Source organism: Lepidochelys kempii, chromosome 10 (assembly GCF_965140285.1).
Source record: "Lepidochelys kempii isolate rLepKem1 chromosome 10, rLepKem1.hap1, whole genome shotgun sequence".
Lineage (NCBI taxonomy): Eukaryota > Metazoa > Chordata > Testudines > Cheloniidae > Lepidochelys > Lepidochelys kempii.
In genome coordinates, this window is record NC_136389.1 from 78,269,455 (window position 1) to 78,290,437 (window position 20,983).

A 20,983-nucleotide genomic window follows, 5' to 3' on the forward strand; every position below is an offset into this window, starting at 1 on the left:
ATAACGGAAGTATTAGTAACGAGTGTGCTGCATGGATGCCGTCCAGTGCAGGGTGATGCTGCAGTGTCCGGGTGAGGGGCCAGGACTGTAGCATACAGAAGCCCCCAGGGGAACCACAAGCTGCTGTGTTTCTATCCCCTTTAACCATGAGCCCTGGAGGCCTTTTCGGCAGGTTTATTTGTTTGCTGTGAGGAAAGTCCCCTGTGCTGATGGGAAATTGTATCCAGCGGAGCCTGAGAGAGGCAGCAGCTTTCCTTACAAGGAGTTTGGCTGGGACTCAGCTGGCGAAAGTTGCAGGGAGCCTGAGCTCTCTTCCTCCCTGCCTCATTCATTCACGCGCGGGGCTGAGGTCCGGAGCCAGCAGCCGTGGGGACGGCGCAGACGCTGAGTTCCCAATGATTCACTCGGCTCATCGGTGCCTGGTGGCTGGCTTCTTCCTCTGGATTCGGTGTGTGGGTGCAGCCCTGGCCTTGCCTTGAGGAGGCGTGTGCGTGCGTGTGAGTGTGAGCGTGTGTGTAGGGGGCAAACCATGGATCTGTGGATATAAACAACAAAGCCTGCCCAGCAAACTCATCCTCTCTGTGTCCCTCATGAAAATCCAGCTCTGATTTCAAGGTTAGAGGACTAATTTATCTTCTGTTTCTAATAGCGGGAGGGGAGGGCATAGGGGTAGAGGTCAGTTGCAGCTTTGTCTTTGGAAAGCAAGCATCCTTTTCCGTGTGTTCATGGCGGGTTTGGTTGAAATGGGGTGGGGAGGGGGAGAATTGTAAGGAAATACACAGCAAAACTTAACGTGAATCCTTTCCTGCAAGGAGGTGTGTGTTGTGGGGAGGCTGAGCATTGCAGGGCCGCTGCTTATTTAAAGGATGCAAAAGAAATTGCACTCAGAAGAACGGGAGATTTCTTTTGTGCACCTTTCCAATGACACTTTGCGGCCCTGATTTCCCAAGCCCTGTAGCTGTTCACTTCTTCAGGCTGGGAAGAAGTTAGTGGTGCCCTGCAAGGGGGCTTGGAAATTGACAGGTGGTGCTGAAGATGAGTTTGCTGCAGAGAACTGGGAAGGAGAGAGAGAGAGAGGAGGAGGGGGTGCCTGTCTCCCCAGTAACGTACGTCCCCCCCATGCGCTTCGATCCCGCTGAGGCAGAGGTGGACCTGTGCTGCAGAATCTGTTGGGGGCGATAGAGCTGGTGTAGGGGATAACACTCAGCACTTGTGTCGCTCTGTCTCGCAAGCGGTAACCTGAGCTCCTCCCCATAGGGTGATCAGTCCTGTGATGCTCCCATGCTTTCTCCTCGCTCTCTTTGAAAGGCAAGAGAATGTCCTCGATGTTTGGCAAGCCACGGGCCGCCCCCAGCACCACTGACCGTCACCTCCCCAGCCTGCTGCCTGAGTGCAATGTGGCGATCTTAGGATGCAGAGGATCTGGCAAATCAGGTGAGAGGAAAGTGACACCGAGAGAGAGAGAGAAAGATGCATCTGGCAAGAGAGAGCCCCAGGGTTGGGCTGAGAGGTTTTGGGGTAAAACATGTTCGGTTCATGTTCATTTTAGGCAGTGTGGCCTAGTGCATTGGGCTGGGACTCAAGGGACCCTTAGTTCTATTCCTGGCTCTGCTACTGACCTGCTGGGTGACCCTGGGCAAGTCACTTCCCTTCTTTGTGCCTCAGTTTTCCCATCTGTAAAGTGTGGATTTTGATCCTTTATGAAGCACTATGAGATCTATAGAGGAAACGAACTATATAAGTTCTAGGCCTTGTTATTATTTCCTTGAATCTATGGGTGTAAAAACAAGCAAGAGGGTTAAAACTTTGCCCCGCTGCTCCACCTGGTAATAAATGGGAATTTACCATAGAGACTCAGCTTTGCCTTGATCCTGGCCCTGCCCTGTGGTTCCCAGGCCTCCCATGATCATGCCCAGGGAACCAAAAGCCAATGCCCGCTCATTCTGGAGGTGAACATAGCAAAGTGCTGCTAATATGGCATTAATTCACCTGAAGTTATGAAAGTGGCAGATCCTCACAGCTTCCATTGGAACAACGTCAATTGTGCTAAGCTGTCCGGGAGAGTAGTCTGGGTGAAATCAAATGTAGTTCTGTAGGAACTCCATTGTATTTGAGCCTTCATCACAGGGCCAAACGTATCTCGCTGGTTTCACAGCAGTCACACCAGACACCCAGGTGGCCCATCCAGGATAAAATGTGGCCCAGGAATCTTCCAGGTGAGGAGAGCTGCTTTTGGAAAACAGAACTTTCCTCATTCCCTTTGTCCTTCTCCAGATGGGTGAAACCCCACAGAGAAGAAATTGTGATGATCAGAACTAAGGCCCTGATCCAACAAAGTGCATATGTGCATGCTTAACTTTAAGCACGCGAATAGCCCTATTGAAATCAACTGCACTGCTCATGCACTTAAAGTTATGATGTGCTTTAGTGCCTTGCTGGGTTGGACCTACAGCTCAAAACCTTTAGATTCTGTTTACTGTAACCATGATGGCTGCATTTACACTACCTGCTAAAGCGTAAACTAAATAGCGTTCGCTTGTTGGCCATTGGTAGATTCTATAGTATGTAGCCAATTTTCCAACAAAACCTGTTCCACCATCCTGCAATTATTCCGATTGAAGTCAACACACTTCTTGCAAGGCAAGAAGGATATGGCTCCTGAAGAGGTTTGCTAGAAATCCTGGGGAAAGTTGGGTGAATCTGTAGTGGGAAATTGCTTCTCTCTGGAATGGCCATTTCTACATGTTGACCTTTAAACAATTCTGACTAGAACTGAGTGAATAATAAATTTTGGTCCAGTTTGAACTGAAACTGATATTTTCAGCGGGGTTTTCCCCTGAAAACAATTCACTTTGGTGTTTTGTTTTGGGTGATTTCCCCCACCCCCTTTTTTTTTTTTAAATGGCCCACATGTCTAAACAAAATGCCCTTTTGAATCGAAAAGTCAAAATGAAATGTTTCAAAATGGTCAGAAAAAAATGTTTCAACTTTTCCAGATTTCCTTTTACATTTTCTTTTTCAGTCAAAACTATTCTTTGACTTTGACCTGAATGTGGAAATAATTTCAGAAAAATTATTCAGGAAAATGCATTTTTTCTCTACTTCTCTATTAACTGAAAATGTTTTGCTCTGTTCTAATTGTGATTAACATCTGATCTGCTCTGCCTTCCACCCAAACCCAAAGAACTGCAAAGACCTTCGACTTTCATTCATTCCTTTTGTTCTTTGAGTGAACTGATTAAAGTGACCTAATTTCTGCATCAACACAATGCTCCCTGGGTGAATTTTGACACCCAGCTAGCTGCTGCTTCCTTACTAAAATGTCTCTTGCATTCTTTGAGAAACATGTGAATAGAGGTGGCTGCTCTTAACAGACTAGCCTCGTTCTAAATTCAACCCATAACAAGCAGCAAAATGAATCTACTCAATATCCGGCTGGATCCTTCTCTCCTTACACAGACCAAACACCCATTGATTTTGATTATCATTTGTAGCACCATGGTGCGAGGCATGGTACAATCACATGCTAAGTGACGGTATCGGTCCCAAACAGCTTACAATCTAAAAATCATTTTATGAGTTAAGCAGAATATGGGAGTAAGGACTGCAGGATCAGTCTCAAGTGCCTGATGTATAATATATCTTTCTCCTTTCATATATTATACAGACTATATGATCCTAATCCTGTTATCTACCTCCATTTATATGGTGCTCTGCGTCCATAGATTGCAAAGTACTCTGCAAAGGAGATACGTATAATTCTCCCCATTTTACAGATGGGGAAATTAATGCACAGAAAGGAGAAATGACATGTCTAAGGTCACGCAGCAGAGCATCCACCAGGCTGGGACTAGATCTGAGGTCTCTGAAGTGCCAGCCAGTGTCCTATGTACTTGGTTACACTCTCTGCCATAACGGCATGGCAGCATGGTATAAAATGATGAGCAGTAGTTTGGGGTGGCTGTGTTACACACGAGTGGCCGAGCCGTGAGAGAGTTATGAAGGTTGTCTCAAAGGAACGCCAGTAAACCCTTTGTATTACCCGCCCCACAGGTAATACGTAGGCTACTGAGCAGGAAAGCTGGTTGAGAGAGTTATCAACAATTTGATTGGGTGTGTGTTTTGTGTAACTCCATCGCCGTAAAGCCAAAGGCCTTTGTACTGCAGGTCTGACCATGCAGGCCATGGAGAGGGAGGAGAAGAATTGTAGCTAACACATCTGAAAACGCCCCAGGAGAGCTTTTCTGAGCTCCAGGTTTGGGAGCTGAGCCACCTTCTCGCCCGTGGTGGAAAGGTCCCATTTCCAGCCACAAGATGTCAGCCCCTCGACCTCTTACTATTGCAGACTGAGTACTGCCCAGCCTGCGCTGCACATGGCGAGAAAGTTGTGAGTGGCACAGGAGTGCTGTGGAGAGGCTACTGTTCAGCCCCATTCAGCAGAGCTCTTAAGCAAACGTTTAACTCTCCGCTCCCGCTTACGGGCTTGAGCCCTGTGCTCTTTGACGTCAATGTTGCAGCTCCCATTCCCGTCAGCATTGCCAGATCAGGCCTCAAGAGCTTTGCCGAATAGGGGTGCATTGCCCAATCATAGCCTTTGTTTCCTGGCTACTGTTTCATGGCAGGGGTCAGTATCTGCAGATGCCAGTGGCAAATGAGCAGAGTAACTGGAGAGCAGCAAGGGAGGAAATTCCACATTTGAAGGAAGAAGGGGTAGGTTGATTTTAAAGAATAAGCAGCTGGTGCCTGATGGAAGGTTTGGAAGGGTAACATAAGGCCTGGTGGAGCTAGATGGGTAGGCAGAGTTCAGGGAGCAGTCAGAAGTGAATAACCACAATTATCACATGGGAAGTACAGCCACTCATCTTCCATATTTTCTGTCTGTACAATGTTGCATAAAGTAAATAAACATGAGAAAAGCCATCCCATAATTTCTAGTTAATGCAAATGACTTTATTCTGCCCCAAGCCTCCCCGTGGCTTTGCACTCAGACAATATGGAGGGTCTGTGACTATGTCCTGGGACAACAAACGTCCAACTCAGAAATGCTGTATGTAGCTGTGCTTTTCCCGGCAGTACCTACTGTGCATTTTAAACTCAGTCTGGTTCATGCTGGCTGGGGATAGGAGGGCCCAGTGACATTATCTGGGCTGTGGTTAGTTGCAAGGTGTAATAAGTTAGGGCTGGTTTGGTTTTGACACCTGGCGATAAGAGAAACTTTGGGTGAAATCTTTCTGTCGGTGGGGTCGCTGGAGGAAAGGAATCCTGGAGCCGGATCCTCAGCTGGTAGATGTTGCTATAGTGCCATTGACTGGTGGATTTACGCCAGTCTCCAGCAGGCTCAGCTAGTCAGTGTCAGAGGTGGGATTAGAGTGTAGAAGTTGTTGGTTCCCAGTCCTGTGCTCAGACCCCATTTCTGAAAAACTCCTATGGGAATTGTGTTGGTGAAATCTAATCAGTGATCCTTCGAAAGTGTGTTGCAGCTCAGCAAAAGTGAAATGAGTGTGTATAAATATACTGTGTAATAGTTTGTATCACTCGACAGATGGGAACTCTGAGCCTAACCCCGAGGGAAAGAATAAGTGTCGGGATGCTTTAATTTCATGAGCAGAACTAAACCGGCCCTTGAACCATTTCTCAAGGGAGAGTTTGTCCATTTCCCTTTGCACGTGGCTGCAAGAGCTACTTGCTACTGGTGTGAAGCTGAGTTGCACAGAGGCGAACAAAACTGAGACTAAACGAATCTTGTTTCACCTTTTACAGCACTGACTGTGAAGTTTCTAACCAAGAGGTTTATAAGTGAATATGATCCCAATTTGGGTAAGACATTTTCTTTGCAGTTATTTTTCCCTTGGTTGTTGTCTACATGCCATTTCTGGGAACACTTTTGTGCCTGTCCTATTATTGTTGTGATATAAATCAAGCAGTTAGTTTCTGCAGCTTTCTTTAGCCAGCTGGTACCAAGCTGGCTTTCTACACTGGCAGATGAGAAAACATTCTTCCTTTATAAGTGGACAGTAATTCTTCCCTAGGTCTAGGGTTTCCATACATATGGCATTTAAGGGGGGTGGGGAAAGTATGATACTTTGAAAACAACTAAACACTTGGGAAATATAAAACCACGAGAACTTAATTACACTGAAAAATGCCGATTGAAAACCACTTTTCTCATATATAAATCTCATTTTCCAGGCACTTTACATCGGTGCTTCCGAATGTCATCGCTAAGGGTGTGTGCTGATGAAATTAGCCTCCTCTTTATTGTATTTCTCAGTGCTCATGGAAATCATGGAAAACACAAACTTCTATTTTCTATCTCCAAAAAATATATATGATTCCTCCTCATTCTCTCCAATCATTGGTGCTTCACCTTTCCTTGTTTGGCCATGTACTGCACACCCAACTCTCAAATTAGCCCTTTGGTGTCAATTCTGAGTTCAGCAGTGGCTCTGAGGCAGGTTTGGGTGATAAATCTGCTTTAGACTCAGAGTAAACCAATGGGCTTGACTCTCCCATCATTGGCACCAATATAAATCAAGTCAATGGGGTTACACCGCTGAGAGAGCAGAATCTGCCCCACTAGTTGTGGGTCAGTGACCGGTACCATGGGTCGGATTTTCAGTTGGTATAAACGGGCATAGCTCCATTGGTGTCGGTGGATCTACGCTGATTTACACCAGTTCTGTTCTGTTCTCTGTTGTGTGTAGGTTACTATACTACGCTCATCATTATAGTGCGTGAGCCTCTTCCCGGAGGGCATTCAGAACCGTAACTAACCGCAGTCACACGTTGTTTGTTCTCTCATCCTCTCCCCCGTGGGAGAAATGTGGGCAGTAGAGTGTGTTGTTTTGGTAGGGTGTTGTCTCTGTGTGCGTGCGTGTGCGCACAAGCGCACGTTGCTCTATATTATGTCAGAGATGGCAGGTCAAAAAAATGCACTGTGCACTTGGAGTGGAAAGTGAGGGTGGTCCTTAGATCCTGGGGGAGTTCACTCCACAGTCTCAGACCAGCCCCTGGGAACGTCCTGTCTTCCTCACAGACGAGATTTACCCATATTGAAGAGAGCGCCATTGTGCCAGAGGAGCGAATAGAATAGATTAGAATAGACTAGATCATGTGCGCCTTATTTGTTTAAGAAAAAAGGGATTATTCCTGCTCTCTGCTTGTCATTTCGCCACAGGCTAGATGACAGAAATCACAACTCTTGTCCCAGAAAATTGACTAGAAAGGAAAACTGAAACTGTCATTACAGACAGCAGAGATATATAAATATACGAAGAACAGCTTCCATAGTTATGGAGGTAGCATTGGATTACTAGTCCAATTAATAACTCTAAAAGACAAGATGATTTCAGAAATATTCCCTCTGCAGTCTTCCTCAGATAAACTTCCCAGTGAAGTCAGCAGCAGTGAAACGGGTGGGAATTTGGCCCTGAGCAAGGACTATACGATTTTGCCCAGCATTTGAGAACCTTTTTTCTTATACTCATGTTCATCAGCAGGGGGCCACAAGGAATATGTTCCCCCTTTACAAAGTGATCTTTCACAAAGCGGTAAAATTCCCCCTGCACAGCAGGTCAGCACCAGGGCTATGCACCGTTTAAGTCTCTACCTCCCTCCCCAACCCTGAGAAAAGAATAAAGGGACTTCTGCCGGTGAGAACGCCTAGAGAATCCCGGTTCCTACATGGGATTCCTCCACCTAGGGGAGAATGGGCACAAGTTGTCTTATTTTTGGTTCCCTCTCAGTCTGCATCCAGATGTCTGTGAAGCAGTTACAGAGGACAGCTGAAAAATACGTAGCTGCCTGGCGTTCACTGTGGCGACATGGAAAGGCTTCTGTTCCAGAGGCACAGTGTTCGTCAGGAATAAGGACTTGGCCAGAGTTGTTTGAAAACTCATAAAAATTCATAACGGGGGAAAGACGGTTAAAGACACTAGCAAAGCAATGTAGTTATTGCCAGACTGGATCAGACGATCTAGTCCCTACCCTGTCTTTGAAAGTGGCAACCACCACTGGTTTTAGAGGAAGGTGCGTGTACTCTGCAGTAGGCAGTGATGGGATAATCTCTCCATAGAGAAAGTTTCCTCCTGACCCCCACTAGTTAGAAGTTGGTGATGCCCTGAAGCAGGGGGGTTTGTATCCTTCACATCATTTTTCCTTTATTATCTGCTGTGTATGAATAATCTCTTGAAATCTCGATAGTGTATTCTATATCCTCGCCAGGCTGCTCATCCCCTATCACATGGATACACATTGGCTCGTTATTGTAGAGTGGATCCAATCGTGAGTTTAGAAAGGCTCAGGCTGATTTCAGGGAAAGGCTCAGGTTCATTGCAATCGTCTTTTGAACAATCCCTAAGCGCGTGAGTGTAAACCCAAAACAACTCATTCATTTTAATGAGCTACACAAAAACAGAGCAAAATTTTGCTGCAGAGAACCAGCCTAGAACAAACCTGATAGTACTACAGATGAAAATGAACATTCTCTGTAACAAAACCGAGAGAGCAAATCTGGGGCTTGAACTATCCTAAATTAGGAGACACATCCACTGACCTCTGGGCTGTCCTGCGCTTACTCAAAGCCCTCTTCACATGGGCAAATGAGTTTGCATTGGAACAAAAGTGTGTGATCCAAAGCCCGTCAACGTCAATGGAAAGATTCCCATTGACTTCAAAGGATTTAAGTCAGGCCCTAAGAGAGGCAGCATCATTGCTCAGAGAAACAATGCTTCCAAACATATTTATTTTCTTTCCCCTTAAGGCCTGCTCCAAAGCCTGGAGAAGTCAGTGGAAAGATTCCCAGTGGCTTTTGGATGTGGCCTGTAGTGTGTTTCACTGTCTCAGCTGTGCACTGCTCCATCTGAAATTGCAAGCTAGCAATTTGGGGAATGTGTTAACTTTGGTAGAAAACTAATATCCCAGAAATGAGCAACAGATGCAGAAGTCTGAAGATAACTGTATTTTGCACTGACTGCAGTTAAATGTTCTGGGCATTTTTTCCACTGAATCTCTATTTGAGTAATTAACAACTATTTTTATGGGCCCAAATCCAGGGCATCATAAAGAACTGCAAATGATTTATTGTGGCCATTAGCAAAGAACGGACTAAAGACCTAATAACTCAGCAACTTGTGTTCCTAAAAATCCTTTCCTCAGATCTTGTTCAAGAACTCATTTTTAAAGAAGGGAGAAGAGAGAGAAATCCTCCCATATTTTAAAACCTCTCAAAAATATGACTGTAAATATCTAGTTGGAGCAATTGCTGAACATTCATTATTGTCACAATTGTTATTTCACAATTAATCTCTTCTTCCCCATTTCTCAAAAAAAAAGACAGCCATTGCAGCATAAGTTAACAGACAAGAACACCACCATGCCTCCGGCTCCTGATTCTGCATAGCTCTGTTTTTCTTACCAGATCAAACCTTTTCTGAACATATCTGTGCGACAGCTGGCCTATGCTCTCCCCTGTCAGAATATGCACATGTGCATTTGAGCCGTAGGTCCACTGTGAAATAGACACCCTTGATTTCCAGTTGAATTGGTGTTTTTTACCTTTACTGATGGCCAAAAAAGAAAATATATTGATGAGTTCTTGATTTGTGCTATTTGGATTTTTGGAGAAAAATACTGACGCTCTTGTCTGTATTGTAATACCTAGCACTGGTAATCATCACAAGGCTTTGGAGACACTGACCTGGATTCATTGCTTTGTTACTCCAGTTTCACACCAGTTTAATGCTACTGGAATCAATGAAGTTACACAAAACTGGTATAAGGCAATAGCAAATCAGGCCCACTAGCTTTCCCACTCCTCTGTGTAGTAGGCAAGTAAGCTTTGTAAAGAATCGGCTACTCTGAGTGTGTATGTGTGTACCACTGCTCTGTACAGGATAGGATCAGAATTGCTTGACTGTGTGTCATATGCCCTCTATTGCTATCAGTTACAGGAGATTTTCCTATAGCTCAAGTGTGAGTGGCATCTGTGTTTGGAGGAGAAAGAATTGCAATCTATCCCTGCTGTCAGCATGAATTTTCGAGAAGAGATGGCATACAGCATAGTGACATCTCTCGTGTGGTGTTAGGTGGCCACAGACTTGTTAAGAAAAGTATTGACCCATTTTCCAGATGGAGAAATGATGGCGGAAAGGTTATGTGACAAGGCTGCAGAGCAAGTGTCAGGAATTCCTGGTGTCTACACCTGCACTCAGACTACTAGCCTGCCGTACTCCCTGGGCATGTCTACACAGGGATAAAAACCTGCCACTGACCTGGGTCGGCTGACCAGGGCTGAAAAATTGCTGTGTAGACACCTGGGATCGGGCTGGAGCCTGAGCTCTGGGATCCTGCATCTACACAGCCATGTTTACTTCTCAGCCTGAGCCTCGCAAGCCCAGGTCAGCTGTCCCAGGCCACCCCTGGCCATGCCACAGGTCTTTTGGAACTAGGGGTGCTGGGCATGCTGCCGCACCTCCTAGTTTGAAGTGGTTTTCATCATACACAGGGTTTACAGTTTGGTTCAATGGCTCTCAGCCCCCCCACGATACAGATGGTTCTAGCACCCCTGTCTGTGTAGAAGTACCCTCTGTCTGTGCACATATGAAGTCCCATGGCCGTTACTACCAAGTACCTCTGCCTAGGAATGTTATGGCTGCCGGCTAACAGAAATCTGAATATTAGTCAGCAAGAGGAGCTAGAATGGGCAAACTCTCCTGGCTGATTAATTTAGAGGAGATCCTACAGTACTCGCTCTTCTCCCTTCTGTTAACAGAATGTTTCTATTCTGCCCTTCCCTTATTGCGCTTGCTCTTTCCTGATATTTGTTGCATGGAACAGTCTTGTCCTGGGCCATGAAACTTCCAGCCCTGGCGAACAGCAGCATGCAAACCTCTTTCCTTTGCTCTCATTTCTCAAAACCGAACTCATCAGGATAATTGAGATGTGAACTCGTAACCCAGGTGAAGTAAGATCAAACGCCTGCATTGAGCTGCAGCCCCCATGCCAGAGATATGTCATTCCTTGAATAAATGTGCAACAGATGAAGTTCATCAAATGAATTTATAGCGACATTCACTTACATAAACCTCTGCTATTGCCAAGTAAGCAACACATTAATTCTGAAATGGGTTAAACTCTTTCCAGTTCCGGTCTGAACCATTTGTGACAGGATTTATTTTGACAGCTGATGTTTTAACAGCAAAACATGACCTACATGCTGCTCTCCTACTGTAGACTTGTTTGTTAAACCAGGTTTAGCAGATATGTCGAAATGTTTATGATTGAGGGGGAAACGATGGTTCTTACTCAACCTAAAAAGGAGATTCAACTTTTGGTTTAAGAGGGATGGCCACTTAGCAGAAGGATACAGCTGAAGCAGGAGGTTATTTTCACTTGACACAGTGCCCAGGCAAACTCCCAGTGAAATCAAGGGACTTTTTCAATTGACTTTGATAGAAGCTGGATCAAGCTCAGAATGTGGAGGAGCTAGTGAGTTCTATTGGGTCCAAAAGAAAAAAGTAAAACCATAGTAGTAGAATTCAATGGAAAAAATTACCTTCAAATTGCCACTCAATGGGCAGCAGCAGTCAAAAAAGCAAACAGATTGTTGGAAATCCTTAAGAAAGGAGTAGATCAGGGATCGGCAACCTTTGGCACATGGCCTGTCAGGGTAAGCCTCCTGGCGGGGCGGGCCGGTTTGTTTAGCGGCTGCGGCTGCAGGTTTGGCCGATCGCGGCTCCCACTGGCTGTGGTTCGCTGTCCCAGGCCAATGGGGGCTGCAGGAAGGGCAGCCAGCACATCCCTCTGGCTACACTGCTTCCTGCAGCCCCCATTGGCCTGGAGCGGCGAACTGCAGCCAGTGGGAGCGGCGATCGGCCGAACCTGCGGATGCTGCAGGTAAAGAAACCGTCCCGGCCCACCAGCGGATTTCCCTGGCAGGCTGTGTGCCAAAGGTTGTCGATCCCTGGGATACATAATAAGACAGAAAATATCATATTGCCTCTATATAAATCCATGGTTTGCCCACATCTTGAATACCTTGTGCAGATGTGGTCACCCCATCTCAAAAAAGATATATTGGAATTGTAAAGGGTTAAGAAAAGGACAACAAAATGATTAGGGGTATGGTACGGCTTCCATAAGAGGAGAGATTAATAAGACTGGGACTTTTCAGCTTGGAAAAGAGACGACTAAGGGGGGGATGTGATAGAGGTCTATAAAATCATGACTGGTGTGGAGAAAGTAAATGAGGAACTGTTATTTACTCCTTCTCATAACACAATAACTAGGGGTCACCAAATGAAATTAATAGGCAGCAGGTTTAAAACAAATAAAAGGAAGTATTTCTTCACACAACGCATAGTCAACCTGTGGAACTCTTTGCCAGAGGATGTTGTGAAGGCCAAGACTATAACAGGGTTCAAAAAAGAACTAGATAACTTCATGGAGGATAGGTCCATCAATGGCTATTAGCCAGGATGGGCAGGGATGGAGTCCCTAGCTTCTGTTTGTCAGAAGTTGGGAATGGGTGACAGGGGATGGATCACTTGATGATTACCTGTTTTGTTCATTCCCTCTGGGACACCTGGCATTGGCCACTGTCAGAAGACAGGATACTGGGCTAGATGGACATTTGGTCTGACCCAGTGTGGCCATTCATATGAGAAGCCAACCATAGAATGCATGTACATGTATGCAATGGCCCATAGGTACTACAGTGATAGGTAGGTAGGCAGAAGGTCCTTGTGAGCTCTATGGATTCTGAAGTATAGCCTACATTAGATCTTAAGGCTTGTTAAGAAGTGTAATGGGTAAGCTGAGTGCATTGATACCTGATTTGCATATGCAAATGCAGGTTGGCCCAGGCTACATGGGTACACATGCAATGTGACATGTGTTGGTTGTGGGTGCAGACACAGATGTGTATGTGAAAATACAGCCTTTATTTTACCTGGGAAAGAGGGCTCAGGACACTTGTGCAGCGGAAGCGTTGACTCAACGGAGAGCTTTGCACAATACAAAAGAGACTGAGGGATGCTGGCGGTGCAGGCCACCAAAGGCCTCATTGTTGGGTCAGAGACAGGACTGTGGAGGAGAATCTCACTGAAATTCCTTGGAGGCTGTTGTACCAATAATGGGCTGGATCTGTGGCTATCGCCAAGGAGCTCACAACAGAAGGCAGCAGCTGCGGGGTGGAGGCTTCAGAGAAGGACATAGAAATCTCCCTAGTCCATCCCCTTGATCCTGGGGCTGCTATATGCAGGGCCAGCCCCCTGCACCAGGCTGGAGCAGCCTCTAGACTGCTCTAATTTTCACCAGCTGAGGGGGCTGAAACCAGTCAGCGATTGGCACAAGATGGGGACATCCAGACATGTCCTCTTTCCTCTGGTCACAGCCCACATGACAGCAGCAGGGAGGGCGTGTTGAAGGCATGTGTCTATGATTGACTCTGAGCCACCAAAGGGTCCATTTTGAACTGGGATGACCCTCCTGGGGCCAGGTTCTACAGCCAGCATCCACCTGTGGTGCGGCACAAAGTGTCCATATGTGCCAGAGGATCTGGCCCAGTGTTCTTTACAGGGAAACTGTGATGGGCTAATGGCAGTAACATCTGTGGAACAAAACCATCCCTGAAGTAACTGCCATTGCCTTCATTGGCGTTACAGCTCGGTGACTTTGCTCCTGTGACCAGATCAGTCCGATCAGCACTTTATAAATACCAACAAGCAATTAGAGTAGATTGTTTTCCAAGAATCTAGGAAAACGGGGGATGTTTCCATCTCCAATCAGACAACTGTCCAAAAAGCTCTGTTTTCCATACTCACTTCTGGCACAAGTCCTGTCAGAAACCACCCAATCAACTAGCTTCAGGGGCCAATGGGAATAATTGGGCCTTCTTTTGTCTCTTTGTAGTAATAAACACGTGGCAAATGTATCTCTAGGTAACAACTGTATTGATTTCATTGCGTCTCACTCCCCTGCATCCTTCACATGCCACCTGTCTTCAAGGGTATGCTCTTTGGGTCTGGGACAATCCTTTTACATGTTTGTACAGCACCTAGGACAGTGGTGCTCAAACTTTTGTACTGGTGACCCCTTTCATATAGCAAGCCTCTGAGTGCGACCCACCCTTATAAATTAAAAACACTTTTTTATATTTAACACTATTATAAATGCTGGAGGCGAAGCGGGGTTTGGGGTGGAAGCTGAGAGCTCGCAACCCCCCATGTAATAACCTCACGACCCCCTAAGGGGTCCCGACTCCCAGTTTGAGAACCCCTGACCTAGGACAATGGGCCTTCGAGTCTGAGTAATGCCTCTAGGCACTACGGTGATGCAGCTATGAAAGAATAGCAATGCGTTCAGGCATAACCGTGGTCTAGTCAAATTATATGGCTAAGCTCAACACTGACTCGTCTTAGTCGTGCTTAAAACGATGGAACGTGTGGGAGGTGTGCTAAGCAGTGAGAAGTAATGGCTTGTTATGCCATCCCGATTCACCTACTGCTAGCAGATCTCGTGGCTAGAGCCTTGTGATCAGTGCTGTTCTTCAGGGGCCAGGACCAGGGACCTCCACTCATGGGTGCTGACTTTTATTTTTCCCCAGGGGTGCTCCACCCCCCACTTCGCCCTGAGGCCCCCTCCCCCGAGTCCTTGCTCCGACTCTTCCCACCCCTGCTCCGCCCCCTCCCCCGAACCCCCCACCCGACTGCTACTCGCTGCTCTCCGCCCTCCCGCAAGCACCTTCCCCAGCCACCAAACAGCTGACCGGTGGCGCCGCCGAACAGCTGTGGCTGGTGTGTGCTCAGCACGCACTAGTTTTTCTCCATGGGCGTTGAAGCACCAGAGCACCCACAGAGTTGGCGCCTGTGTCTCCACTTTCATTGAGTGGAAGATGTAAATACCTGGGGCTCAGCCTTCCCGGAGTGTGTGGCCCAGAATGTGAAAGGCTCTCGTCCCAGCCGCTCACAAGAGCTCATCTGTTTTGCAGAGGACACCTACACATCAGAAGAAACTGTGGACCAGCAACCAGTGCTGATGAAAGTGATGGACACAGCTGACCAGGTAATGGCGAAGGGCTTCTCCAGGGGATCGAAGGAGGAAGTCTCTGTGCCTCTAGAAAGGATGGCAGGCTCCTGCTCCCCGTGGAGCACGCAGCAGGGATCTCAATAGAACGGGGTGGTGACTGTGAAACGAATGGGGAAACCGTCTCTGCATGGTTTGCTGTGAAGTCTCACATTTCACCAGGAGTGAACGTTGCCCCTGTGCAGAGGCCAGCACGAGGCGTATGTCCAGGGGGCCTCAGTGCGGAGGCCCTGTTCTGGCCTGATGCACAGGGGCCAATTTCATCCCGAATATCGACCTCGTCATGAGAGAGAAAAGGAGCAAGCAGGGAGGTCAGAGCTACAAGTAGCTGACTACGCGAATCAGCTATTTCTACCCAAGTTAATCAAGGGTAGGGTTTTATCCTGCTGCCTGTCACTGTGGTATCTGGGCGCCTGCCACATAAAACTGATAGTTATAGCAAGGTCCCTAGTGATTTCCTCACATCTCTGGTTCTTCTTCCCAGCTGGGGTGAAAACTCTGCTAGGGGTGGAGGGTTTGTATCTGTTGCCTAGGAGAGCACTGTGAGTAATAAAGGCGAGATAGCTGGTGGTACCTGGAACTCACCAAAGTGCAGTGGGAGCTGGGCGCTCAACTTTCGGAGGCTCCTTGGAAAAACCTCCAGCCCGAAAGGGCCCTAACACCACTGGGGCTGCTTGTCCCATCAAGAGCTGGCAGAGCTTTAGCCCAGGTGCTGACCGCCGCTCCTGCCACTGAAGTGAACGCTCTCCAATCTCCCACGGCCCCCAGGGCAGGCTGTTCTGTTGTTCGTTACAAGTCCAGGCTAGCCAATTTCACTTGTACAATACATCAGCGATGTCTCTGCAGCGCGACACAGACAGTGACTCACTTGTGGATATATATTTTATTGTTTGTAGCTCATGGAGTAACTCCAGATTCTATGTTTAACCAAGACCAGCTGGCGTGTCTGTGTACTGGTGACCCGCAAGTTGGGCAGGGGCTCTGATCCCAGACTCCTTCCAGTTGCTGGCGTCGCCAGCGAAAGGGGGCCCGGCGAGAGGGGGCCTTTCTTTGTCAGCTGCAGCAGGATCAGGGCCACAGAGAAGTGAGCTTTAAGCCACCTTTGCACACCCTCCCCTCTGCTGATTTGTACTGTGTGTATTTCATCCATATTTGGGGAATCGGGTCACATAGGCTTAAGTCTCAGGATAAACACATAGTGCAGTAACTTACAGGGGGGTCCTGGTGCTGCTGTGCCCTGGGACACTACGTAGATTTAACCTTACACCTCCGCTCACAGATAGTCCTGTCTCTCATGGGCCTCCCCCATGCTCAAGGCCTAGACCAGTGCCCACTGGAGTCAATGGAAAGATTTCCACTGCCTTCCACTGGGCTTTGGATCAGGCCCCCTGGAGTCCATCCCAGAAGGCCTTCCCACCGGCTCTCCCTGCCACAAACAGAATTTCTTTGTTACAAAGAAAACCCACCGATTAAATGAATCAATGCAAAAGGCTGCCTGAAAGGCTAGTCTTTCTGGAAGCCTGCCCGAGAGAAAACCTGACTCCACCACTGCGTGCTTTTGATTGCTCTGATTCGGGGCAGCGTGAGCTGTTTCATATCATTGATTCGTTGCACAAGGAACTTTTTCATGCCAAGCCAAGTCTGTTCTTAAACGGCCTTTTGAAATAAGCTTAGTTTTGAAACAATGTACAAAGCGCAAGACGAGCAAATGCCCCCAGAAGGGCTCTGACAGTGGCACTGGGGGCCTATGCTAATGCTGTCCTGTGTTACTCTTCTAGGATGTACCAGTGAATTGCGAACGCTATCTCAACTGGGCCAATGCATTCATGGTCGTCTACAGCATTGACAACAAAAGGAGCTTTGAAGGTTGCCGTCAGTACCTGGATATCATTTCCCTCCACACGAAAGGCATTCAGCACGATTATCCCATCCTCCTGCTGGGAAATAAGCTGGATTTGGAGCAATACAGGTAACAATCTTCGATCTGTTCCATGCAGAAGGGTGACGTTGCTTAGCCCAGATGGTCCCGTGGAGATGCGCTCTGTGCTGACTTTAACCTTTAATTTATTTCAAGTTGCCCCATTGTTAGCCCCAGAGTCCTCACTTTATGCAGAGAAGGGCAGCTGCAATGCAAGCTTCCCTGACAAGGTAGCTCAACTTGATCTGGAGGGGACAAGGGAGTTTGGGCTCCAGCCAGGCCTGCATGTCTCTGCTGAGAAAAGGGGACAAGTTAGTCCCGATGATCGTGGTGATTCTGTGACGTGAACACCTGTTCACTGAGCTCTGGACTGAGAATATGATATTATTTTACACTGAGCCATGGAGTGTTTCTCCTTCAGAAATGAACTCGCTTTTGGGTTGAAAAGTGCAGCAAGGAGCATATGTTTGGCTGAATCCCCAGGACCAGATGCTGCTGTCCTCACTCATTAATTGTCTTCTTGAAGTCAATGGGTTTCGCGGAAGGGCTGGAGGCGTGGCTCTGATGTTAATGTTTGGGGGAGGCTCTGAAAGCATGAATGTGAGATTGTCATTTCTGATGATTTTCTCTGCCGAGAAAGGGGAACATTTAGCTGCATAGTTGATGTAGGATTGGCAGCCAGGCAGATAGATGTATGTTTATTCTGTTAAGGTGAATTGAAGGGAACACACATCACTGTCATCCACTGAAGATCTCACAGATGTGTGTGTGGGGTGGGGGGAGCGCAGCTGATCAGCTGTTGGGGCTTAACTCCTATGAGCTTCAGAATGTGCATCCTGCTAGCTACTGCCTAAAATGGCCGAAGGGTCCATTGTTGTACAGTAGAGACCTTCTTAAATGGCAGATCTGTTTTAAAAATGAAGCAGAGCCATTAACTTATATTAAATGCCTTCGTTATTGCATCTGAGGGCTTATTCTGATACTCGAGTTTAGCTAACTGTTTTGAATTTCTGCGCACTCAGACACTCTCTCACACACACACACACTCAGTCACACTCCCTCTGTTATATTTAAGACAGGGCATTTGTTATCTGACTCTTGGCTGCCATTGCCCTGTTGTCGCTCCCCCTCTGCCCTTTCTTGGCCGGATGGCAGCCTGTGATCGGCTTCCCGCTGTAGGGAGGCGCCCACAGATTCAGTTCTGATGGCTCGGTTGTTCTGTAGCGCTAAGATGCACAATCCAATGCTGAATCTTTTGTTCATTTTCCCATAGTCCCTAATTGCTAGTTGTAGATGTGGGTCAGGACACCCCTTGCTCTTTGTGACCTTGCCTCCTGTTCCGAACATTTTCCCCCCCATACCCCACCCTCTTCCCTGCCCTGTGTCCGGGCACTGGCTGGAAGGTGATTTGCTTATTTTGAGGTTGCTGTTATTTTTAGCTGGTTTTTTTAGGCTGCATTGTAACCGTACATTTGAACCTCCTCCAGCTCCTCCTGTTACGTTGTCTGACTCCTTTTCGCAGAGTTCTTTATCCTGTGGTTCTCTCAGCAGGGGGCTAAATGCCTTTGATGTGGTTGCTGGCCTTGCATGCTACTCTAGGCCGATACTCCCCACTTCTTGCTCATTCTAGAGCCTGGTGGCACCAGTGTCTATTCCGACCACAGGAACCCACTGCACGCAGAGGGAGGGGTTTTACATTTTCCCTGTTGAATTGATTAAAGCTGGAAGGAACTGCAGGGTGTCCCTGGAACACCAGTGCCAGCCACTCCCCCCCGCCACCCCCCCGTAAAGCTGAGAACAATAACCTGCAAGTAAATCCAAGCTATTACTGGAAACCTTGCTCTCTTTGCAGATGATCACAGCTGGAGCTTGCGAAGCTCCCTACCAGCCTTTGAAGTCCAGATAAGCCCCTGTCACAGATATAGTTTAACACCCCGTCTTTGGTACCCACCAGACTGCGCCCACCTCTCTGAGCCCCCAGAGTCTGAACAGAGTCCAGGCACTGTCCCTGTCTTGAGATCCCTAGGCACACTGTTGGGGTGCAGATCCTCTATCAAACACCTTTCAGAGTAACAGCCGTGTTAGTCTGTATTGGCAAAAAGAAAAGGAGGACTTGAGGCACCTTAGAGACTAACCAATTTATTTGAGCATAAGCTTTCGTGAGCTACAGCTCACTTCATCGGATGCATACTGTGGAAAGTATAGAAGATCTTTTTATACACACAAAGCATGAAAAAATGGGTGTTTACCACTACAAAAGGTTTTCTCTCCCCCCACCCCACTCTCCTGCTGGTAATAGCTTATCTAAAGTGATCACTCTCCTTACAATGTATATGATAATCAAGTTGGGCCATTTCCAGCACAAACCCAGGTCAATGCCATCAGCTCAGCAGCTTGACTGTTCCCTGCTGTTATGTGCTAGGTGCAACGTCTGATGTAACAACAGTGGCTCGGTGGGTTTCAGGGAGCTCCTTTTGACTTCCAGCTATGAGTATGGATGAGCCTGACCTGGGCAGTCCAGGTCTGCCTGTCCCTAAATCTCCAGGGGTTCGAGAGAGCAGGTCAAAGTCTGGCTCCTGGTCAGGACATCCAGGGCTTTGGTATTCAAGGCTTGGGGCAGGCCCATCGCTAGCTACGACCTTCCCAGCAGTTGAGGTTGCTGGGCAGACAGCAATCTCCTCAGGCTCAGGATCCAGCCAGCCCCAAGCCCCTGGGTGTGGTTCCCCTAAGGTACCTTCACCAGTAATGTCCTTGCCCATAGCATTTGTGTGAGTAGGAGGGGAAGCTGAGGTGGCCTTAGCCCTCCATTCCGCAGGGGCCAGGCAGTTGGACACCTGTTGTGGGCTTTTTTAAGAAGAGTTCAGTTAATCACTAGGGTTTCCCCTCTCGTTTTTCCCTTCCCAGTTACACACAGAGAGTCTATTGATTTTCTGAAAAGTGAGTTTGGGTTGGAAGGCAATGACAGATTGATCGATTGTTCCTAATGAGTACTTTCATAACACTTTAATCATAGAATCATAGGACTGGAAGGGACCTTGAGAGGTCATCTAGTCCAGTCCCCTGCACTCATGGCAGGATTAAGCATTATGTAGATAATCCCTGACAGGTGTTTGTCTAACCTGCTCAGAAAAATCTCCAATGATGGAGATTCCACAACTGCCCTAGGCAATTTATTCAAGTGCTTATCCACCCTGACAGTCAGGAAGTTTTCCCTAATGTCCAACCTAAACCGTTCTTGCTGCAAGTTAAGCCCATGGCTTCTTGTCCTATCCTCAAAGGTTATGGAGAACAATTTTTCTCCCTACTCCTTGTAACAACCTTTTATGTACAAAAAACTGTTATCATGTCCCCCCTTAGTCTTCTCTTCTCCAGTCTAAACAAACACAATTTTTTTCAGTCTTCCCTCATAGGTCATATTTTCTAGACCTTTAATCATTTTTGTTGCTGTTCTCTGGACTTTCTCCAATTTGTCCACATCTTTCCTGAAATGTGGGGCCCAGAACTGGACAAAATACTCCAGTTGAGGCACAGAGTAGAGTGGAAGAATTACGTCTCGTGTCTTGCTTACAACCCTCCTGCTAATACATCCCAGAATGATGTTCGCTTTTTTTGTAAGTGTGTTAAACTGTTGACACAAATTTAACTTGTGATCCACTATGACCCCCAGATCCCTTTCCACAGAGCTCCTTCTTAGGCAGTCATTTTGTAACCCATTTTGTACGTGTACAACTGATTGTTCCTTCCTAAGTGGAGTACTTTGCATTTGCCCTCATTGAATTTCATCCTGTTTACTTCAGACCATTTCTCCAGTTTGTCCAGATCATTTTGAATTTTAATCCTATCCTCCTAAGCACTTGCAACCCCTCCCAGCTTGGTATCGTCCACAAACTTTATAAGTGTACACACCATACCATTATCTAAATCATTGATGAAGATATTGAACAGAACCAGACCCAGAACTGGTCCCTGCGAGACCCCACT

General features: G+C 47.1%; 1 protein-coding gene across 5 annotated transcripts in view; it reads left to right on the forward strand.

Annotated features, from left to right (window-relative positions):
- RASL12 (RAS like family 12) overlaps nucleotides 1–20,983 on the forward strand; it is a 26,110-nt gene continuing 5,127 nt past the window's right edge. For 3 of the 5 annotated variants that reach the window (XR_013636453.1, XR_012154099.2, XM_073304331.2), the window contains exons 1-5: nucleotides 1–615; nucleotides 1,309–1,434; nucleotides 5,761–5,817; nucleotides 14,990–15,063; nucleotides 16,863–17,053. Coding sequence is in view for 3 of the 5 variants with exons in the window: in XM_073304331.2 (XP_073160432.1) it covers nucleotides 1,317–1,434; nucleotides 5,761–5,817; nucleotides 14,990–15,063; nucleotides 16,863–17,053 (440 nt within the window). In the remaining 2 variants the exon portion in view is untranslated. Of the gene's footprint in view, nucleotides 616–1,257; nucleotides 1,435–5,760; nucleotides 5,818–14,989; nucleotides 15,064–16,862; nucleotides 17,054–20,983 lie in introns of all 5 variants that reach the window. The other 2 variants (XM_073304332.2, XM_073304333.2) reach the window with 2 other exon arrangements.